Raw genomic sequence first — 23,280 nt, 5'->3', positions numbered from 1 at the left:
TGCATCGGAGGAGCAGAAAAGCTGACATCTCAGGCCTAGACCCTTCTTCAGAAATGGGGGAGGGGAAGCGGGTTCTGAAATAAATAGGGAGAGAGGGGGAGGCGGATAAAAGATGGATAAAGGAGCAGATAGGTGGAGAGGAGACAGACAGGTCAAAGAGGCGGGGATGGAGCACGTAAAGGTGAGTGTAGGTGGGGAGGTAGGGAGGGGATAGGTCAGCCAGGGAGGACGGACACTTCAAGGGGGTGGGATGAGGTTAGTAGGTAGGAGATGGGGGTGGGGCTTGAAGTGGGAGGACAGGATAGGTGAGAGGAACAACAGGTTAGGGAGGCGGGGACGAGCTGGGCTGGTTTTGGGTTGCTGTGGGGGGAGGGGAGATTTTGAAGCTTGTGAAGTTTACATTGATACCATTGGGCTGCAGGGTTCCCAAGCGGAATATGAGTTGCTGATCCTGCAACCTTTGGGTACCATCATTGTGGCACAGCAGGAGGACCAGGATGGACATGCCATCTCAGGAATGGGAGGGGGAGTTGAATGGTTTGCGACTGGGAGGTGCAGCTGTATAGTGCGAACCGAGCAGAGGTGTTCTGCAAAGCGGTCCCCAAGCCTCCGCTTGGTTTCCCGATGTAGACAAGGCCACAACAGAGACAGCAGATACAGTATACCGCATAAACAGATGTGCAGGTGAAAGGCTCTCTGCCTCTTCCTGTGATGGTGCTGTGGCTTTAAGAGGTTTATTTTGTCCTGGTTTCATTTAACAGAGTGATTGAGTGAGAGGTGACAGGTAGTTTGTGGTAACATAAACAGCTTGTGAGGCCCCGGGGGAGTTTTTAGACTTTAACGGTAGAAGCAGCCTGGATGGGTACGGCCAACTCTCAAAAACCACGGTTTTGTTTTTTTAAAAACTGAAAGAACTGCGGATGTTGCAAATCAGGAACAAAAACAAAGTTGCTGGAAAACCCTCAGAGGGTCTGGCAGCATCTATGAAGGAGAAAACAGAGTTAACATTTCAGGTCCGGTGACCCTTCCTCAGAACTGATGGTAGCTGGGAAATTGTCAGTTTATATGCAGAAAAAAGGGGAGGGGGATGGGGTAGGGAGTAAACAATAGGATAGAGTCTAAAGAGAGGGTGATTAGTTGTTAATGGGGACTGTTAGTGACTAATAACAGGTGGTGTGTAATGTACTGTCAACCACATTACTATAGATCTGGAGTCACATATGGGCCAGACCAGGTAAGAATGGCAAATTTCTTTCTCTAAGGAACATTAGTGAACCAGATGGGATTATCCCCCAACATCAGTAACAGTTTCATCAGTCTTTTAATTCCAGATTTTAATTGAATTCAAATTCCAGCATCTGCCGTGTTGGGATTCAAACTCAGGTTCCCAGAACATCAATAGACAATAGACAATAGACAATTGGTGCTGGAGTAGGCCATTATCCAGATTAATGGTCTCGTGATAATACCACTAGGCCATCTCCTCTCCACCATCCTCAGCGTCTATCCTGTCACGTGCCCTCAGAGACAGTTCACTTGATTGACATCCACCCACCAACTAAATCATCCACTCTCTCCACCAGTAAGATACACTGGCATCATCTACAAGATGCACATGCAGCAACTCACCATAGCTCCTTCCACAGCGTCCTCCAAACCTGCAACCTCTACCATCTAGAAAGATGAGGGCAGCACTACCACCTACAAATACCCATCTATGCTGCACTTGGAAATACATCACTGTTTCTTCACTATTGTGGAGACAAAGCCATGGAACTCCTTTCCGAGCAGTGCCTACAACACAAGGATCGCAGTGGTTTAACAAAGCAAAAATTTACCACCACCTTCTCAAGACCAGTTATTTGTGGGCAATAAATCTTGGCCGCATCAATGATCCTACATCCCAGGAATGAGAAAACACTGCACCTATCTAGAGTGTGTTGTTGTTTTGTAACAAATGTTATAAATGGAGATCGTAGAGTAAGTCACCACAGGATCTGTTATAATACAAGCAGTCAATGGGGCTGAGACCAGCAGCGTCAGTCGAGAGTGGTAGATCAGTTACAGTGGGTAGAGTGACCCAGGAATATGGGCAGCCAATGAAGGCAGCTGGATGTAAGGAGCCACATAATCATGGACTGTGTAAGAAACCCCAGCAAATCTCGGTGTTATGAGGGGATTTGAACAGAGTAATCAGACTGAGCATTTAAAGCAGTTAACCTGAAAGGTTGCAGAATGACAGTAACAGGAACAGAAGCTTCAAGAACAGCAGCCAACTCATCCACCAGGAATTTTTATTCCAGCAATTGTGTCAGGTTATTACCATGCCATACTCATTTTTCTCTTTTTAGTTTACAGGATGGCTGCAATGCGCCAGTATTTTTGGCTGTGGCTGGGCCTTAGTATAATCATTCTCAACGCTTTTGTTATCCTCATATTCTACCTGATCTGCAGGAGACTAGGTAAAACAAGTCATTTTGCTTCTTCAACAAATCTTTCCTTTTCCTCCTGACATTCCTCTTGGTGTTTTGTTAGCAATAGATTGATCTGAGTATAATCCCACAATACACGTTGCTGCAGAGAATCCAGAGGCTTTCCATTTTGATAGTAAATTGTGACTGATTTAAATCATCTATACTCAAGTAAAAGTCAATCTCTTGTAAAAGTCACCTCCCTATTTTTGGCCAAAAATCTGGAATTTTCCATATATCTAATGTAAATGCCAACCCCAGTTCTTCACAGACAACAGATGAACATTTGTAAGTCAAGGTATTATCCTGTAAATAAATGTTACAATGAGGAAATGAACTTCTCTTTTCATGCCAATATGTACTTTGAAATTTCTTCATAATTTTGTGTAAAAAAATGCCCTCCATAAAAAAACCCAAAGAAAATACACAGCAGCATTTAAACTGAAAGTTATTGAAGTTGCAGAGAAAACAAATAATTATGTAGCAGCAAGAGAATTTTGTGCTTTGGAGAAACTTGTGAGAGACTGGAGAAAGATAACAAACCTGCTTTAGACAATACCAAAACAAAAATGTGCCAACAGAGGTAAACCTAGCAAGTGGCCACAATTGGAGAGAAATGTTGCTGAGTGGGTAGTTGAAAATTGTTCAAATGGAGAACGTGTTCGTCGTGAAGCCATCTGAATCCATGCACAAAACAAATCAAAGAGGGGTGGAACTTTAGATTTTAAGGCGAGTGCTGGATGGTGCACAAGATTCATGAGGAGGCATGACATAGCATTTCAGCAGAGAATTTAGATTGCACAAAGGCTGCCTACTGAACTAGAAGGTATTACAGTAATTGCCATAATTGTGTTTATTTCTTCATTTGTTTAGAGATCAATTGGGATTCTGCTAATGATGCAGTATTTTGGACAGTAACATGAATTTCAACCCCGTAGGAGTAGTACCCATGTAATAGTTGACCCCATAAATTTAACATTAACAAATAATCTAAAAATGTTGACTTTTACGTGAGTACACACCAAGTTGTGAGTGAGTGCATATTTCCTGAATTGCTCGACTGCAATGATTTCATTGAAATAAAAGCGTGTCCCCTGGGTGAACAGTCGCACAGTGGGTAGAATCCCTGACTTAGAGAGGGAAGTTCCAGGACCGAGTGCCACTCCAACACTCGATGGCCATGGAAGCTGTGCTCCTAGCATGGACAGAACAGGCTGAGTGTCAATCTGAAACCCTTCAAAGACAGCAGGCAATAATATCAGGAGCTAGAACAGTCTGCACACAACTAAACACAAAGAAAATAGATTAGCCTGTACTTAGTTAGAGCAGAGCCTGATCTATCTACAACTACCAGTTGCAGCAATATTTTGTATCAACATATCAATGCCCCTCAACCCTTCAAGTCTGTGTCAGAAAGACCAGGAGTGGGATAAGTAGTAATTTACTACTTTGTAGTTACTTTAAAGTCTAAGCCCAAAGACAGGTTAGTACTCTGCGTCACAGCCTCAGGGACTGTAGAGAATTTATGATCCTATGACCTTGCCTGCCCTCTTGCCTGTCTGTCTTGAATCCAAACTCATAATGTAGCATCAAACCATGCAATAAAAGCTACAAGTTGCTGTAGGTTCATTTGATTTTGAAAGTGTTCACTTGTGTCCAGCTGACGATATGTTTATGTAAATAAACAAAATCATACCCTCAGCCAATGGCATTATAAATTAAGCATTTTTGATAATACATTTCATAACAATCCAATATGCTTATATTGCAGGTAGCTACCAAAGTGAAATGAGAATTAAAAAATTCTTCAGTCCAAGGTAAATTGAATGATGGGAAACCTGTGTATTTTAATTTCAACATCACTCTCATCTTTTTTCCTGGTTTCATCAAAGAGTAGTGTGCTGAAGACTTCCCTCATTTATGAATTTTAGCCGCATTGGAAAGAGAAGAGTATCTGTTTTACCAGATCACACCGAATCTCCAAAGCTCAGCTGGTCCCGACCCTCTTATTACCTTTGTCTTTCCAATACTAACATCCCCAAGAGAGTCAATTCACCGTTCTTGGATCACCTCTGCCACAGTGCACCAGTGTGACCAATACATTCATTTCCTAGAATTATTGGCGTTTCCCTCTGGGCTGCCAATGTTATTGAGTTTGCGAGACATCCCGTCAGGAAGAAAGCTGCAACTGAAAGTTATTCCCTCCCCCCGGCCTGGCTGCCCCTTCAATGACATCCTCCACATCACCCTTTCCCTGCCATCACTCACTAGAGGCCTGGGGTCCAGTGACAACTGAAGGCCTCAAACAAGTAATACCGACAGTAATCACCCCCTGCCCAGAAGAGCTGCTGTTCAGTCAAGCTGCCTTTAGCTCCTTAGCTCTCTGCTCTTAGCCAGTGGGACCTCTGTCCAGGAGGGTGGGTTCTTGATCTCAAGGGAAGACCAACCAGAGCCAAATAAATGGAACAAGACCTGGTGAGGCTTCCTTAAAGAAGGCAAAGCAAGGCAATTACTCACTCCCCAGCCAGCAGCAGACATCTCTGTCACTTCTGCACAACCCTGCCCAAAGAACATTAAGTACATTGAAGACTCTGCTGCTAATTACAGGGGAATGGGGGCAGATGGAGACCACATTGAGGAAAGTTTTTTTTAATTTGAGTCTTGGGACATGGGCGTCACTGGCTGGCCAGCAGCTATTTTCCAGCCCTAGTTTCCCTTGAGAAGGTGGTGGTGAGTTGCTTTCTTAAGCCCCTGCAGATCATGTGCTGCAGGTTGACCCACAATGCCCCTAGAGAGAGAAAGCCAGAATTTTATCACAATGACACGGAAGGAGCAGCGATATATTCCTGTCAGGATGGTGAGTGGCTTCGAGGGGAACTTAAAGGTTCTGACTAAGGAACCTCAGTGAATTTCTGCAGTGCACCTTGTAGATTGTACGCACTGCTGCTACAGTGTCGGTGGTAGAGGGAGTGGGTTGAGCGAATGTGTTGCTGATCAGTCTGACTGCTCTGACCTGGATGGTCTTGAATATGATTGGAGATGCATCCATCCAGATGAGTGGGGAATATTCCATCACATTCCTGACTTGTACTTTGTAGAAGGTGGACAGGCTCTGGGGAAGTCAAGTGGTGAGTTACTTGCCATAGTATTTCAAGCCTCTGGCCTGCTCTTTAGCCACTGTGTTTATATGCCTACTCCAGTTGAGTTTCTGGTCAATGGTAACCTCCTGGGTGTTGATAGTGGGATGGGAATATTATTGGATATCAAGGGGCAATAGTTATATTCTATCTGATTGGAGATGGTCATTGCCTGGCATTTGTGTGGCACGAATGTTACTTGCCACTGAGTAAAAGAGGCCCAGCTTCAGGGCAGAGGATCCAGCAACACCAGCGGCTCTGACTTCCAAGAGAGGTCCGTGTCTCTTTTACTGGCTGAAGATGCACGGAATGCAGTCTAGGACCTGCAGTGACATCTTAATGAGTTTGTAGGCTGCTCCCGGGGGCAACATTAAATCCAGCAGGTGACCTGCCCACCTCTAAATCATATGCAAATCTGCCAGGAGTAGGATGAACTACCCACCAGTGGGCCAATGGAGCCCACAATTGGATATTTTGAAAACTCACTTTAAGGACACCGTCCCACTGGCACTGTTACTGAATTGGGGTGGCAGATTCTCACTTCAAGTGACTGGGCACAGGTTGATAGTCGACTAACCCTCCTCAACTGGCATCCTGGGTCCTTCTGAATACCCCACAAAGTGCAGCCCCTTCCCTTTGTTGACCAAAAACCTGTCACCATCCCCCTTGCTGCCCCTGGATACTAATGGCTAACTGTTCCTTTCGGATTTGCCTCCCCATTGTGTGAGTGCGGTGTTAGCAAATGCCCGATGGAAATGCCAAACGTCAGAAAGGCTTGGCTGCCAGCTTGCCTCTGATTAGCGAGCAGCTCTTTGGGCTGTTTTAGGTCAGGTGGTACCAGCTCCACACCCTGTACCATTCCATCCTTACACTCTGAGCCCGACTTTCTGATGAGGAAAGGATGGGCAGGTAGGACCCGCATCTTTTGGAGTTTGGAAGCATGGGAAATGATTTCATCGAAGCACACTGAGGTATTTCTCAGGATGGATGCTGAAAGGCTGTTTCTTCATGTGAGTGAGGTTAGAGCTAGGAGATATAGTTTTTAGAAATGTATTACTCAATTAAGATGGGGATGAGGAGAGGCTGTTCTTGTTGAGTATTTTGAAGATTGCTTGAGAACTTGATAAAGGGCATTGGGATTAGGCGGAAAACTTGAGGCCACGATCAGATCTGATAGGATAGCACTGAATGGTAGAGGAGTCTCAAAAGGCTGACTGGCCACGTCCCGTTCCTAAGACACATGTCTGTCTGTTTGTGGATAAAGGACCAGAATGCTTAACTCCCAGCCCCTATTTAAATACAAGCTCCTCAGAATACAATTCTGTTTCAATTTATTCTGTTAACAACCCTAAAGACTTACCAGAATAATTCAAGAGAAAATCCAGCCTCATGGTTTGGGAAGTGAATAACCTGGGGTTGTAAAATGTAACTGATTAATCTCATCTGGTCAATTACAGCAGTGACAGGAAATGGAAATGTTTACTTTACACACCAAAGCCCACAGGATTCTTTTGAATGTCTACCTGGTGTTAATCAACACCCATGTCTATATTTCTTCTTCATATGCAGTTCCCAGACATACATTTCACAGGTGGACACTTCCCGACGCCGCACAGAGGATAATGCCTATCAGCTCAATAACACAGAAGAATCAGCCCAGCTCAATAACACAGGTGATGATGGTACATTCTGCTCTGTTATCTCACTTTTCAGTTTGAGACACAGGAATAAGAACATATGGGGTGGACCATTCAGTCTCTGTCCTAAGTAGAGATTTTGACCTCTAGAGGAGGTTGAATAGGCTGAGGCTATTTACCTTACAGCATCGAAGGCTGAGGGGTGCCCTTACAGAGATTTATAAAATCATGAGGGGCACGGATAGGATGAATAGTCAAGGTCTTTTCCCCAGGGTAGGGTAAGCCAAATCTAGAGGGCATAGGTTTAAAGGTGAGAGGGGTAAGGTTTAAAAGGTATCTTAGGGGCAATTCTTTCACGCAGAGGGTGGTGGGTGGATAGAATAAGCTACCAGAGAAAATGAAGGAGGCTGGTACAATTACAGCACTTAAAAGGCATCAGGATGGCTATATGAATAGGAAAGATGAAGAACATTATGGGCCAATTGCTGGCAAGTGGGACTGGGCTAATTTAAGATAGCTGGTCGGTATGGATCAGTTGGAACAAAGGGTCTACTTCCATGCTCTACAGCTCTCTGGCTCTACGGAACAGGGCCCTTCTGTTCAAAGGTGTCATCATAAGGCCTGAACAATTGATTACCTATTAGTGATCGATAGGCACCTAACTGTGGCCTGGAAATTGTACGCCTCTTAAAGAGAGTGGTTTGCCAGGCTATACTGCCGGTCAGCCAGTCATCTCTACCTCTGAACCAGGATGAGCAATAACATCTCAGAATAGGTTAAGTAAAAATACCTCAAACTCTGAGAGAAGAGATTCAGAGAAGAGTGTTTCTACAGAGCCAGGCCTGAGACCTATAGCTGTGATAATGCAACCTCGTCTGGTTAAATAAAATGATCTTAATTGGTTACTGCCCTAATTGTGTCCTATTGTTAGTGAAATATCATCCAGTCTGCAACTTCAGGGTCAGAATCAAAGTGTGAAAGTCAGGGTCAATGATTCAAGAAACAGAAGCTCCATCTTAACTCTCAGCCTGAGGATGTGATATTTGCAAGAGAATACTGTGTCACGCACTGAATACAGGGCCAAGTCAAATCTGACAACATTATTTCTGTCTTGCAGACAATACAGTCAACAAGTCATCCAGCATGGACAATATATCACATAGCTATGAGGATCCAGTTGATTTTGAGAAGATTTCGAATCATGGATACATTGATGTTCATCCAGATGAAGATGAAAGCTATGATGATGTAATTGCCCCAGGATGGGTTGATGAAGACTATGATGATGTAGCATAGAACATAGAACAGTAGGGTACCATGACCTCACTGACAATGATGCCATTCTAAACCAATCCCATTTGCCTATACATGGTCTGTGTCACGCTATTGGCTGCCTGTTCATGTGTCCATCTAAAATGTCTCTTACACATTGTTATCATATCCGCTTCTACCACTTTCCCTGGCAGCATATTCCAGGAACATGCCACCTTCTTTGTCAAAATCTTGACTTACGTATCTCTTTTAAACTTGCCTCTTCTCACCTTAAACCCATATTCTCTAATATTTGATATTTCCACCCTGGAAACAAGACTGACTATCCATCCTATCCATGCCTCTCATTATTTTATATGTTTCTCTCAGATTATGCCTTAGCTTCCGTAAAACTCTAGCAAAAACAATCAAGTCTGTCCAACCTCTCCTTATAGCTAATACACTCCAATCCAAGCAACATCCTGATAAACCTGTTTGCATCTTTTCCAAAGCCTCCACACTCTTCCTATAGTGTGGTGACCAGAACTGCACAGAGTACTCCAAATGTATCCTAGGTAAAGTCTTATACAGCTGAAATATGAATTGCCAATGCTTATACTCAGTGCCCCAACCGATGAACGCAATCTTGCCATGTGCTTTTTTAACCACCTTATCCACTTTCATTGCAGCTATCGACTTGCACCTCAAGATCCCTCCATTTATCATTGCTCTTAAGCATTCTGCCATTTATCGTATACTTTACTTTCACATTTGATCTCCTGAAATACATCACCTCACACCTGCCTGGATTAAACTCAATCTGCCATTTTTCCGTCCAACTTTTCCAATTGATCTATGTCCCGTTGCATCCCCTCAGGCCCTGAGAACTTAGCTACCTTAATGTTTTTCAGGACAACCAATGCCTCCACCTTCTTAATATCAATACGGCCTAGAATATCAACATAACCCTCCCTAATCTTACTGTCCTTCTCCTTAGTGAATGCCGATGCAAAGTACTCATTAAGGATCTCCCCACTTCCTTTGACTCCATGCATAAAATTGCCTGCTTTGTCCATGAGTGGACCTACCCTTTTCCTAGCTACCCTCTAGTCCTAATATATATATAAAATACTTTGAGATTCTCCTTAATTCTACTTGCCAAGGATATTTCATGACCTTTTTTAGCCCTCCTAATTCTTTGTTTAAGTCCTTCCTGTTTCCTTTATATTAATGAAAGGGGTTTTCTAATTGCAATTTCCTAAACCCTTTGACTGAACTACCAATATTTTTTGCCATTCACAGTTCCTGAATCTAGCTATTGTTTTCTTTCCTCTTCACAGGAACACATTGGTCCTGAAGCTTGATCAACTGGTCCTTAAAAAATCCTGCATATCATATTCAGTTTAGCCTCAAACAACCACCCCTCAAACTAATTTCTCTAGTTCTTGCCTAACACTGTGCAATTAGCCTTCCCCCAATTTAGCATTTTCACCCAAGGACCTTATCTTACCTTATCCATGACTGTCTTAAAATTTATGGAATTATGATCTCTGTTCCTAAAAAGCTTCTCTGCTGAAACCTGGCCAGGCTTATTCCCCAGTACAAGGGTCCCTTCCCTAGTTGGATTATTACCATATTGTTTCAAGCGCCCCTTCTGGATGCATCTGACACTAAGGGAGTCCTGGTCTGTCTGGCAGATCAGTATTGGCCCATCAGTTCCAGCATTAGCTCTCGGAAGGGGCTATGTAATTAGTTTCCCTTCCCTGAGGACCTCAAATTGTGCACCACATATAGTGCAGCCAAAGCCTAACAAGTGACTTGTAATTCAGCATAAATCTCCTTCATTTAGAATTTATGTGTCTATCTCTAAAGCTGAGGATCTCAAAAGCACTCATCAACTGAACCTTGTATTTGTAATGTCACTTTCAAAGATTTTAAATTTTAAGGCAAGTATGCGGACAGTTCACTCTTCTATTGTGGCATGTAATAAAAGAAGTTTTAGCATTTTCTGTATCGCTAATTCTGTCCTCTCTATAGTCATTGTCAGAACAGCATAGTATTTACATTTAGTGAAAGTTATAGGGATTAAAATGCATTCTACACAACGTCATGGAGTTGCTACTGCATTAAAGCTTTGAGATTCAGTTTATGGATGGGAATGAATATGTTTTGAAGGCTCTGTTTGACTCTGGGTGTTGGGGACAGTGTCAGGAAGGTTAGTGGAGCATGGATCATGGACCACACTGCATCAATAGAGCAAGAACTGCCAGAAGGGACTGAGTGTGTCTGCTGAAGAATTGCATTGTTATCATTCTGACAGGAGATCATTTTGCACTCGGGGTGAACATAGAACAGTACAGCACAGTACAGGCCCGTCGGCCTACCATATTGTATGAACAGTGAAGGTGTGAACAGTGACGGAGATCAAATGGGTATGCAATGAAAGCCTTCTCTTCATCACTAAATGTACCTCTCAATTCTACATTGGCCAGTGAGATGTCATTTACCTTCCGCTGTTTAATGTAGAGATGCCAGTGTTGGACTGGGGTGGACAAAGTCAGAAGTCACATGATACCAGTTTACAGTCCAACAGGTTTATTTGAAATCACAAGCTTTCAGAGAACTGCTCCTTTGCCAGATGAAGTCACTTCTAACTTCTAACATATCTGTTTGAGCAGTGACATGAGTTTGGTACAATTTCAATTCTAATCTGTGCCAACAAGAATGACCAAGACTGTGTCTTGGGGAATACCAATTAGAATAGCTGGTATAAGGAAGCCAAGTGGGTGGTTAGGGCAAAGTATGGAACTTTGATTGAGCTGCAAGTAAAGCAGGTCATTGGAGTAACTGTGGAGGGAATGTGGTCCTCTACACGTGTGGGAGAGCTTAACTGCAAGTCTTACACATCTTTCTTCAGAAGCAAGAGGAATCCACCATAGTTTTTGGAGAGTAACGATGTGCATAAACAATAATTGGGAGAATGACACCTGACCACTAAGCTTCTCCAAGAGATATGATTGAAAAATCACCTGACTTAAAGACTTCAGAGGCAGTTGAGCACACACTTGAATCTGTTTCTGCAGCTTATTCATTTGGAACAGGTTGTTAACCTGTTGTCAGGGGATCCAGCTCCCTTAATGCGAAGAAATAAAAACCTGAAAGAACTGAAGGGTCACTTGACCTGAAGCATTAACGTTGATTTCTCTGCCAGATGCTGCCAGACTCGCTGAGGCTTTCTAGAAATTTCTGTTTTTGGCTCTTTACATGATACAGGGCTGACCAGAAGACTTTTTGATTCGTCTTACCTGCCGGTTGTTTGCCTGAACAATTTAAAAGTTAATATTCAAACTATTTGCCATTTTGAATGGATCACCCTTGGTCATCAGGCCCTGGGGTAGAACGTGAGCCAGGACCTTCTGGCCCAGTAGAAGGGATGCTACAAGATTTCCTCAAAACCAGCCTGAGAATTTGACAAACAATCTAGGGTTTTTAACTAGTCTCCTCACAATGTTTGCTTTGGTAACTTCCCATGCTCATGATATATATATGGAGATGAGACAGCGGCATTGACCGTGCACCAACATTGGGCTGTTGGACAAATGAGAAGGTCCTGCTCTAATAGAGCGCTGCCTACCTTGGGCGATATGCAAAGTGCCAAATGGACAAAGTGCCAATATGATGGATCAATGCTTCACTTCCCAATCAGTCTCATCCGGTGTTCACTTGACATTTATGACATTCCAGTTGAGGTACACGTGCACAACTTCTGAAAAAGAAATTGGACCAAGTGTGAGCAGCTTCCAGGAGTTATATCAACAGCTGCATCAAGGACACTCCATTCACCGGAAGATCAATTCCTGGAACATCAAAGTAGCAAAGATCAGGATTCAACTCCTGAACACCTGCAAACATGAGGAAGTGTAAGGTGTGTTTGGCCTGTATCTTTTGGAGTTTCAAAGAGTTAGAGGTGACTTAACTGAAACTTATAAATTCAAGAGGGGACTTCACTGGGTGGATGTTGAAAGCGTGTTCCCTATTGTGGGTGAATCTACAACTTGCATCATTGTTTAAAAATAAAGGGGTACCCATTTAAAACAGAGATGAGGAAACTTTTTTTTCACTCCGAGGGTTCGAGGGTTTTTGGAAATCCCTTACTCAAAAGATAGCATATACAGAATCATGATTGTTATTGTTAAGGAAGAGGTAGACAGATTCTTCATTGCCAAAGAGTTGAAAGATTATCAGAGATATCCAGGAATGTAGAGTAGAGGTTAAAATCAGATCAGCCATGATTTTATTGAATTGCAGAGCAAGGGCTGAGTCGCCTACTCCTTTTCCTTATTTGTATGAATAGGGATTCAGATGAATTAGGAGTAGGAGTATGCCACTTAATTTAATCACAGCTGACTTTTACTTCATATTCATCAATCCAGCATTGCTCCAAATTCTTTGATAATTAATGTAACAAAAATCCGCCTATTTATCTTAGTGTCCACCGACTTCCAGTATACACACCTTTTCTGGGGAGTGAGTTTAAGATTTCCTTTTGTCAAATTTTGTTTTCATCTGTCCCCATTAGAGGATATCCCAAAACCAGCCCAGTTCGTCCCCTCCCCCCACTGCACCACACACCAGCCCAGCTCTTCCCCTCCACCCACTGCATCCCAAAACCAGTCCAGCCTGTCTCTGCCTCCCTAACCTGTTCTTCCTCTCACCCATCCCTTCCTCCCACCCCAAGCCGCACCTCCATTTCCTACCTACTAACCTCATGCCATCTCCTTGACCTGTCCATCTTTCCCTGGACTGACCTATCCCCTCCCTACCTCCCCACCTATACTCTCCTCTCCACCTATCTTCTTTCCTCTCCATCTTCAGTCCGCCTCCCCCTCTCTCCCTATTTATTCCAGAACCCTCACCCCATCCCCCTCTCTGATGAAGGGGCTAGGCCCGAAACATCAGCTTTTGTGCTCCTGAGATGCTGCTGGGCCTGCTGTGTTCATCCAGCCTCACATTTTACTATCAGAGGATATTGTTTGCCTGAATCTACTCTTAACAATGTTAAATACCGTCATCTTTACAAAGGCAAGGAAACATTAGCCAAGTTTTGAAATCTTTTCACTAAATTTAATCCTTTAAACCCTGGCACCATTCATAGAGTCATACAGCATGGAAACAGGCTCTTCAGTCCAACACATCAATGCTGACCAGATATTCTCAACTGAACTAATCCCATTTGCCTGCATTAGGCCCATATCCCTCTAAACTCTTCCTATTCATCCACCTGTCCAAATATCTTTTAAATGCTGTAGTTGTACTCCACTACTTCCTTTGAGCTGCCTCTTGCTCCTGAGGCACTGATAAGTGACTGCAGTTACTCCAGCTGGAGTATGTATAACTGATACACTCTTTCACTTTAGGATTTCAGCAGCTCTTTCCCTGAAGTGACAGTGCCTTGATAACTGTACAGGTGTCTTAATAGAACAAACCAAGGCTAAAATCCTCAATGACAAAATAATCATTTTGGAAGCACGAATGGAAATATAAAATGTTAATCCATAGATTGGTGAGAGCTACTTGTTGGAATTCTGTACATAGGCCTCCTCTCTGACTAATAGTCAGTACATACCAGTATAAGACCACAATTGCCCAAAGCTGTCTCTGTTAGATTTATTTTTGTTGGATGTTATCTCTGATTGTGTGTAAATATAATTGTGTACAATACCTCTTAATATTATAAGTTTGAATGTGTTAAATGTAAAAGTTTTGGCTATTGTTATGTCAAGCTTGTATGATCGTGGAAATCTCAATGGCTGTCAGGTCAAGGAGTCAAATGATATGCTTTAAACGTGTCTAATATTTAGTAAGTACCTTCTTAAAAATGTGCAAATAAATTATATCGTACAGCATGCTATTGATGTCAGTGTGTGTCAGTTCACTACACTGTGAGCCGCTTCTCAATGAATTTCTGCCACAAACTTCAAGTATAGGAGATGACAGGGCCTGTTCAGAGGAAACTCACTTCTTGGTCCAAATATAAGAGTATTTTCTGGCAAACAAGATAGTTTTTATTTTACCAACCTGTTTGAAAACGTTGATTACCACCACTGGGTCATGCTTCGGGCATTCCTTGTATTATCCCTCTCAGGCTCATTGACAAGTTTTGTTGTTGACTTTTTTAAAATTTACAGAAAGGATTGATAATATTGCCTCTGTTGTTTTGGAAGAAAGAAATATTTGAATGAGATGAGGTGAGAGTGAAAACCGCTGACATCAAGGCCACATTTGACCATGTGTGGCATCAATTTTGGTCTCCTTTTCTGTGGAAGGATGTTCTTCCTCTTGAGTGAGTGCAGCAAAGGTTTACTAGGCTGATTCTGGGGATGGGGGTTGGGTCCGACGTATGAAGAGAGATTGACTAGGTTGGGATTGTTTTCACTAGAGTTCAGACGAATGAGAGGGGATCTCATAGAGACTTATAAAATTCTAACAGGACTGGACAGGGTAGATGCAGGGAGGGGGTTCCTGATGGTGTGACTGTCCAGAACTAGGGGTCACAGTATGAGGATTTGGGTAGACCATTTAGGACTGAGATGAGGAGATGTTTCCTCACCCGAAGAGTGGTAAGCCTTTGGAAAACATTACCACAGGAAATAGTTGATGCCAAAACTTTGGATGTATTCAAGAGGGGACTAGATATAGGGGAGGCATGGCCGAGTGGTATTATCACAGGACTGTTAATCCAGAGACTAGACAACATTCTGGGGACCCAGATTTGAATCCTGCCATGGCGGATGGTGGAATTTGAATTCAATAAATATCTGGAAGTAAGAATCTAATGATGATCTTGAATGTATTGTCAATTGTCAGAAAAACCCATCTGGTTCACTAATGTCCGTAGGGAAGAAAACTGCCATCCTTACCTGGTCTGGCCTACATGCGACTTCAGACCCACAGCAATGTGGTTTATTCTTAACTGCCCTCTGAGCAATTAGGGATGGGCAATAAATGCTGCCCAGCCAGTGAATGCCCTCATCCCATGAATGAATAAAGAAAAAGAAACTTCGGGTGAATAGGATCAAAGGTTATGCAGAAAAAGCAGGATTAGGCTATTGAGTTGGATGATCAGCCCTGATCGTGATGAATGGCGGAGTAGGTTTGAAGGGCTGAATGGCCTCATCCTGCTCCTATCTTATGTTTCTACATTCCTATAAGGAGCCTTATAAGTGAATCAGGCCAAAAACTCTGTGCTGGTTAAGTCATAATTGGCACACAGGAAGACGGTCATTGTCGTTGGAGGTCAGTCATCTCAGCTCCAGGACATCTCTATAGGTGTGCTTCAGGGTAGCATCCTAGGCCCAACCATCATCAGCTGCTTCATCATTGACCTTCTTTCCATCTTAAGGTTCGAAGTGGGGATGTTCACAGATGATTGTACAATTTTTAGCACTATTTGCAGCATCTCAGATACTGATACAGTCCATGTTCAAATGCAGCAAAACCTGGAAAATATTCAGGCTTGAGCTGACAAGTGGCAAATAAAATTTGTGCCACACAATGCTTGGCAATGACCACCTCCAATCAGAGACAGTCTAATCACTGTCCCTTGACATTTTATTAAATGTTACCATGACCGAATGCTCCACTATCAACATCCTGGGGATTACCATTGACCAGAAACTTCATGGTGATTGTGCACTTTTTGTTGTGCTTATGTATTCCTATACTTAGTACATGTGAATAATAAATAAATCTAAATTTAGCATGTAAACACACTGTCAACAAGAGCACGTCACCGGTTAGGAATACTGCAGCAAGTAACTCACCTCCTGACTCCTCAAAGTCTGTCCACCATCTACGAGGGCAAAGTAAGGAATATGATGTAAAAAACCTCACTCGCCTGGATGAGTGCAGCCCCAGCAACACTCAAGAAGGCTGACACCAACCAGGACAAAGTGGCACCCTTGATTGGCACCACATCCACAAGCATCCACTCCCTCTACTACCGACGCTCAGTAGCAGCAGTGCATACTATCTACACGAGGCACTGCTGAAATTCACTGTGGTTCCTAAGAAAGCACCTTCCAAACCCATGGCCACTTCCATCCAGAAGGACAAGGACAACAAATACATGGGAACACAGGAAAGTTCCCCTCCAAGTCACTTACCACGCAGGCATGGAAATATATCGCTGTTCCTTCAGTCAAAATCCTGGAATTCCCTCCCTAAGAGCATTGTGGGTCAACCTACAGTATATGGACTGCAGCGATTCAAGAAGGCAGTTCACCACCATCTTCACAAGGGCAAGTAGGGACAGACATTAAATACTGGGCGATTCAGTGACTTGCATGAGCAAAGATGCAAAACAATTAAAAAGAAACACACCAAGTGAGGAATCATTCACAATGAACTTTTTTTTAATTAGTAAATCTTAACAGAACTACAAAATTATAGTTCATTTAGACAGATTCAGCTTCTCAGTAACTATATTCGCAGTTAAAGATACAAGGGATAAAGGGTAACCTCAAGGTTAATAAGACGGTGGAACTGCAGGACATTAGTATCAGCAGAAAAGAATGTGATTAGGATAAAACCCCAGCACTCGGTTCATATCCTAGATTTCCCAAAGAGGCAGCTGGACAGAGTGTGTGATTTCCCAAAGATTCACTGATTCTAAAATATTCCAATGCAGATTCAAAATTAGCAAATGTAACAGCACTTTTACAAGGAGAGAGAAAATAGGGGATTTAAGGCCAGTCATCAGGAAGTGCTGAATCTATTGTTAAGGAAGCCTTAATGATGCACGTACATAATTTGATCAGCCAATCTGAACATGGCTTTATTAAAGCGAAATCATGCTTGATAACTTACAGTAGTTTTTTTTCAAGGATGTAACTAGACTGGTCATTAAAGGCGGACCCAGTAGCTGTGGTCTACCTGGATTTCTAAAAGGTGCTTGATAAACTGCCACATGAAAGTTTAAACACAAGATGGAGGTCATGGAATTAGAGGGAAATGTCTTAACATAAATACAAGATTGGTTAATGGACAGGAAATGGACAGTTTAGATAAAGGGAGCATTTTCAAACTGGACATCATGGGGTCCAAAAGAATCAGTGCTGAGCTGTTAGCTAGTTACAGTCTATATTAATGACGTAGATGAAAAGAGGGGTACTGTAACTAAAGAGAGGGAGCAATGAAACTAAGTTTGTTGGTGATACATAATCAGGTGGAAATGCAACTTGTGAGGACAGACAAGAGATAGAGATGAGAGTTGGCAACAAGGCAGCAGATGGAGTACAATGTGAGCGAGTGAGAGATGATTCACTTTGATCGTAAGGCAAGAAAAGCAGCATTTTTTTAAAAAACGTGTGCAACTTATAAATGTTGGTGTTTAGAGATTTAGATGTACTCTTACACGGAACACAAATAAGCAGGCAATCAGGAAAGCAAATAGGATGTAGGCCAAGGTCATTGTGGGACAGGAATGAAGATGTTATAGAACATAGAACATAGAACAGTACAGCACAGAACAGGCCCTTCAGCCCACAATGTTGTGCCGACCATTGATCCTCATGTATGCACCCTCAAATTTCTGTGACCATATACATGTCCAGTTATGCTGCAATTCTACTGGGCTTTTGTGTACAGTTTTGGTGTGCCTTTAAAGAAGGGTATACTTAGGGGAGGTGTACATTGAAGATTCACTAGGCGTTCCCTACAATAAAAGGGTTGTCCTAAAAACTGGGTAAATTAAGTCCATACTCTCTGAAGTTTAGAAGAATGTGAGATGATTTTCTGAAATATCCAGGCCTTGGCAGGGTCGACATTGAGAATTGTTTCGCATTGGCAAGATATCTAGAACACAAGGGCATAGTCTCAGGGTAAAATGTGAATTATTTGAGACTGAGGTGAGGATAAATCTCTTCTCTCACAGGGTTTTGGGATTCCCATGGAGTTATGGATGCTCCATCATTGAAAAGATTTCGTCCTGACTTGGACTGATGTTTGGTGTCCTGGGGAACTGAAGGGTGTGAAGAATGGGCAAGAAAGAACAGTTGAGGCCCAAGATCAGCCACAATTGTGTTGAATGGTGCAGCAGGCTGAATGGTCCTATTTCTTACATTCTTAAGTTAACTCCATAAAAAAAATTGTAATAATGTTCGGCAACATGGTGACAAGATGTAACAATTGAATGGACATGGTCTTTGTGACAGGACATTGGACCAGGAGTGGTAACATCCTCCTCACAGGTCAAAGTTCATAGGTGTTGTCTCAGTATCATTTTTGTTTGGAAGCAAAAGGAGTTTAAGCTTTATCAGAGATGACGGATTGTTTCCATTTTCAGTGTTCTGTGCTGTGAGCTTCAAAGGTAAGCAAGTAAAACTCTCAGCATCACTCAAACACTGAACTACAAATGGCCAAAAGTCTCGTTAGTAGGCTAAGAAAACAGTTGCGTCCCACACACCATAACATTGAGCTGTTCCCTATATATGCTTTATTGCATAAGACAAACAGACAAGGGAGAATGGAAAATATGGATATAGAAGGAACTAAAGGATGTGGAGTATTAATATCAGAATGGAGCACTTGTAAAGTAAGTTTTATATAGTTTACTACAGGAATTGTAAACACAGAGGCAGACTGGGCAGGATTCCTTTGTAACACCTTCTGCATACAGCCAATATTTTCTGTTTCTCTCCTCAGCAATTGCATTCATTTTATTCTGCTTTTGGTTTGCTCTGTACAGTGTTCCAAGATCTCGCTGAGTGTAGGTCTCGGGGGAATCACTGGAGTTGTCTTCCCCTGCTGCCTGTCTTTGGCTGGGTCGCTAGCACCTGGAGCTGGCAAGGGATAGGACAGATGTGAAACAGAGCATTTAATTCACACATGTGCACACACATTGGTGGATTCCGCATGCCCTCTCTCTCTCTCTCCACTGACACTTGAGAATAGGCATCACTACAGCAGAAGGGCAGACAGTTGGGTATCATGACCCCCCTCCAACTCCTCATCGCCCGCTGCCTGGATCTGTTGACAGTCACAATGGCCAGGCCCAGGAGCTGGCCTGAGGGACCCTGCATTCTATCCACCCCACCCCTCTATACTGGGTGTCTATAGATAAGGAGCATGGGGGCTGAAGTGCAACCAAAAAGGTTAAAAATAACCCTTTTGAAAACAAAACTAAATAGGGTTACAAATGAAAACGTTCAAAATAAGCATGAAAAGCTGTTCCCTCGAGGACACTAAAGAAAACCCATGGGACCTGGCAACTGATCACCAACCTAAATCTCTACCTCAGGGCACACAGTGTAACATTCTCCAACCCAGATGCCTGATGGAAAGAGAGTATTCGCCTTTCAGACAGGCCCCTCCCCCAGGCTCGTCTGCCACAAGAAGGTACAATCCATCTCCCACAATGAGACTGAGGGTTTTTTTATGCCTGTGTTGTCTTTCTGAAAGAAATACTCACTCTCCACCTCTTTACCACAATACTTTTCTATTTCTGTTCTGCACTTATCCAAAAGATGTGTCATGTATCATGTGTTTCCCCACTGTTTCTGGCTTTTTGTATTCCTCTATATAAATGATTTTGAAATAACCTCTGCCTTTGCTCCTTTTGTGGTGATTACACATTGAACATTTTTCCCTTCAGTGATCAATGTATTAGTCAGTGGAAAAAAACGTTTACTCTGGGGGACTTAATCATATCAAAACCCTTCATAACTCCAAACAATGAATTCAGGCGTCCATTGAACTTCGCTGTGCTCATGAACAGCCTTTTATACCTGACCTCATCCCAGTGAATCTCCTCTGTGTCATTTCATAGAAACAGAGAAAATAGAAGCAGGAGTAGGCCATTCGGCTCTTTGAGCCTCCCACCTCCATTCAATATGTTCATGGCTGATCATCCAACTCAATAGCCTGTTGCTAATTTCTCATTTTCATCCCTTTAGGTCTAAGAGCTTTATCTAACTCCTTCTTGAAAGCATTCAATATTTTGGCCTGTTTTTTATGGCAGAGAGTTCCACCACTCACCACTGAACAATTTTATCCTCATCTCAGTCCTAAATGGCTTATCCCATATCCTTGGAATGTGAACCCCAGTTTCTGGTCTCCCAGATCATCAGGAACATCTCTCCTGTGTTTATTATGTATGGTTCAGTTAGAAGTTTATAGTTTTCAATTAGAACCCCTCTCATTCGTCTAAACTCCAGTGAATATAATCCTAACTAATCCAAAATCTCTTCATGTGTCAGTCCTGCCATCTCAGGAATCAGTCTGGTAAACCCAGAACATCCATCTCCAGATAAGAACATCAAAACTGCCTACAATACTCTAGGTGTGAACTCAACAATGCCCTGTATAACTGCAGCTTGACCTCCTTTCCAGAGTAAAGAGCTCAAACTTGACTCGAATGACCTCACATTACCCTCAGACCTGGAAAGTAGGCATGAGGAATGTCCTATTGAATGAGGGAGCAGGCTCAAGGGGGTAAATGGCCTACTCCTGTTCTTATTTCTTGAGGATTTCTGCCCAGTTGTGGACTGATCCCATATGCACAGCTGTTTATATATTGCCGGCTTTGCTGTATACTGCTCACTATAGTGAGTCTAACAATATCTCACAGTAAAAGTGGCTCTCATATAGGATTAATTTTATAAAAGGCTCACATAGTTACTCTGTCATCAAGTAGCAAAAAGCAAACCAACCATTTAAAAGAGTCTGACTTCAGCTATTTTTGGTGACACACTGTACACTATCCCCAACAGTGCTGGGAGGACATGTTGTATTTCTCTTATCCTGACAGCATCATCCTGTTGTGAGCCATTTGCTGAAAGCAGTTTAAAGGTGAAAGCTGTGTGAGGACTAACAAATAAACTGTGATGACAGGGACTCACCATGGGAGATAGTAAGAACTGCAGACGCTGGAAGTCAGAGTCGATACAGAGTGGAGCTGGAGGCACACAGCAGGTCAGGCAGCGTCAGAGGAGCAGGAGAGTCAACATTTAGGGTTAGGACCCTTCCTGCTCCTATCATGCTTCCTGACCTGCTGTGTACTTCCAACTCCACACTGTATCAGCTCAGCATAGGGTTGGGTTTACCTGGGTCCTGTGATTTCTCTGGGTTTCTTGGGTCATTGTTCTGTTTCCACACATTCTTATTGTTGACTGGCTGACTCTTGTTCTTCTGCTGGAGATAGCGTTTACTATTTCGCCTGTATGTGTCCTGGCTGATCTGCTTCCGTTCTGTCTTATGGAAGCTCTGTGCATTCTTTATGGTCATTCTGTAAATATAATGTGTGAATAACTAGTTAAAACACTTTTACTGTATTTCTACTACTTGTCACCTTTCAGCCTGGTAAAAATGCAGCTAATTTTGCTCTAATTATTTATTTTCCCACCTTTACGAATGGCCCTCATTGGCCATGTTATGTTTCCATTTACTTTCATTAACTGAGCCCTCCTTAAAGATGATGGAATCCAGGAGTGGGTCCTTTCTGTCAGCTCCTTTTGGAGAGTGAGAAAGGACTGGGATTCATCTGCTACCAAGGATGAGACCTTTATCTGCAACTTGGAAATCTTGCCCTTACCCACATGATGCTGCTGGTGGGGTGACCTTACCAGCCCCTGTCCTTCCAATTTCAGGAGGGAACTCTCCCACTTTCGACATCTCTCGATCGATCTCCTCCTCAGGCAGGGTTGTTCAATTTGGTTGAAACTGCTCTCTAGTAGATATGAGTCACCAAGTGAGCATTTGCCTGACAGCAATTCCAGGCTGAACAAGGACAAGTTCAGACAGAAATCTTGGCAAGAGGCAGGTCACAAATTGCAATCTGAAATTGTTCACAACTTCCCAGCCACAACATTGAGTTCAGACTGTGAACTCTGTCTACTCATTTTGTTTCCTCTTTGCATGTTTTGTGATTTTTTTTGGGCTCGGAGACCCAGCAGCCCTAGGCATGTGTTTCATTTTTTTCTTCGCTCCATTCCCATTTTCTTGGCTCTCTCCCCTGTCATTTAATCTCTCCTGCCTCCATGCTATCTCAGGTCTTCCTTTGCCCTTGTCCCACTCATCTCTTGCTCAAAAGCAATGGCAACTCTAACTTTTCCCAGTTCTGACTAAAAGTTAAAGATCTAAAACATCCATTCTGATTTTCTCTCTGTCCACAGATGCTGCCATACCTATGGAGTTTCTCCGGTACTTTGTTTATTTTCTGCATCTCCAGCATCTGCAGTTTAGTATCTAATCCAATTATTGTGCCCCTACCCTTACTTACTCAGCAGCGTTGCTCGATTTTCCTTTTCAATCAGTCCTTTGTGCATTAGAGATTAAATCTGCTTCCTCAGCCCTTCCAGGCAGCAGTGTTCAGGTCAGAAGAATTTGATCTGAGAATGCTTCTACTTTGTCTCCTGAAATCTGTGCATATTGACCCAGCAGAGCAATGATCCCAGCTTCTTCAATCGCTCCACATTCCCTGAATTTCCTCATTTCTGACCAAATCTCAACATTTAAATGCAAGTGCAGTGTCCAGAATTAAACATGGGACTCCAGCTGTGGTATCACTGCTGCTTTTTGGTAAAGGTTTACCTAATATTTTGTTCCATTTGTTTCTATTTTAAAAAGCCAAATAAACTATATACTCTTTTTTTCAGAAAACTGCTTTACCATCCTGTCCTGCCACCTTGAAAGTTGAGTATGCATGCACCCCCAGCCCCTCTAGCCCTGAACCCTTTTAAAAATTGTACCATTTCATTTATGTTGCCTCATTTATTCTTTCAAAAT

The 23,280-nt window shown here is 42.8% G+C and overlaps 2 protein-coding genes across 3 annotated transcripts in view; one reads left to right on the top strand and one right to left on the bottom strand.

The window, feature by feature from the left end:
• Window positions 1-11,915, top strand: part of LOC132211011 (uncharacterized) — a 35,325-nt gene extending 23,410 nt beyond the window's left edge. Inside the window, exons 3-6 of the mRNA XM_059655183.1 lie at window positions 2,352-2,462; window positions 4,243-4,288; window positions 7,178-7,281; window positions 8,363-11,915. Of these exons, the coding sequence (XP_059511166.1) occupies window positions 2,352-2,462; window positions 4,243-4,288; window positions 7,178-7,281; window positions 8,363-8,541 (440 nt within the window). The 3' untranslated portion in view covers window positions 8,542-11,915. The remainder of the gene's footprint in view (window positions 1-2,351; window positions 2,463-4,242; window positions 4,289-7,177; window positions 7,282-8,362) is intronic.
• Window positions 11,916-16,960: 5,045 nt separating this feature from the next.
• ncf1 (neutrophil cytosolic factor 1) overlaps window positions 16,961-23,280 on the bottom strand; it is a 68,763-nt gene continuing 62,443 nt past the window's right edge. For both annotated transcript variants that reach the window (XM_048557467.2, XM_048557469.1), the window contains 2 exons: window positions 21,600-21,781; window positions 16,961-19,337 (listed from right to left, as the gene is read on the bottom strand). In XM_048557467.2, coding sequence (XP_048413424.1) covers window positions 19,210-19,337; window positions 21,600-21,781 — 310 coding nt within the window. In that variant the 3' untranslated portion in view covers window positions 16,961-19,209. The remainder of the gene's footprint in view (window positions 19,338-21,599; window positions 21,782-23,280) is intronic.

The sequence above is a fragment of the Stegostoma tigrinum genome, chromosome 27, assembly GCF_030684315.1.
Source record: "Stegostoma tigrinum isolate sSteTig4 chromosome 27, sSteTig4.hap1, whole genome shotgun sequence".
NCBI classification, from domain to species: domain Eukaryota; kingdom Metazoa; phylum Chordata; class Chondrichthyes; order Orectolobiformes; family Stegostomatidae; genus Stegostoma; species Stegostoma tigrinum.
This window is presented reverse-complemented; position numbering and strand designations above follow the sequence as displayed.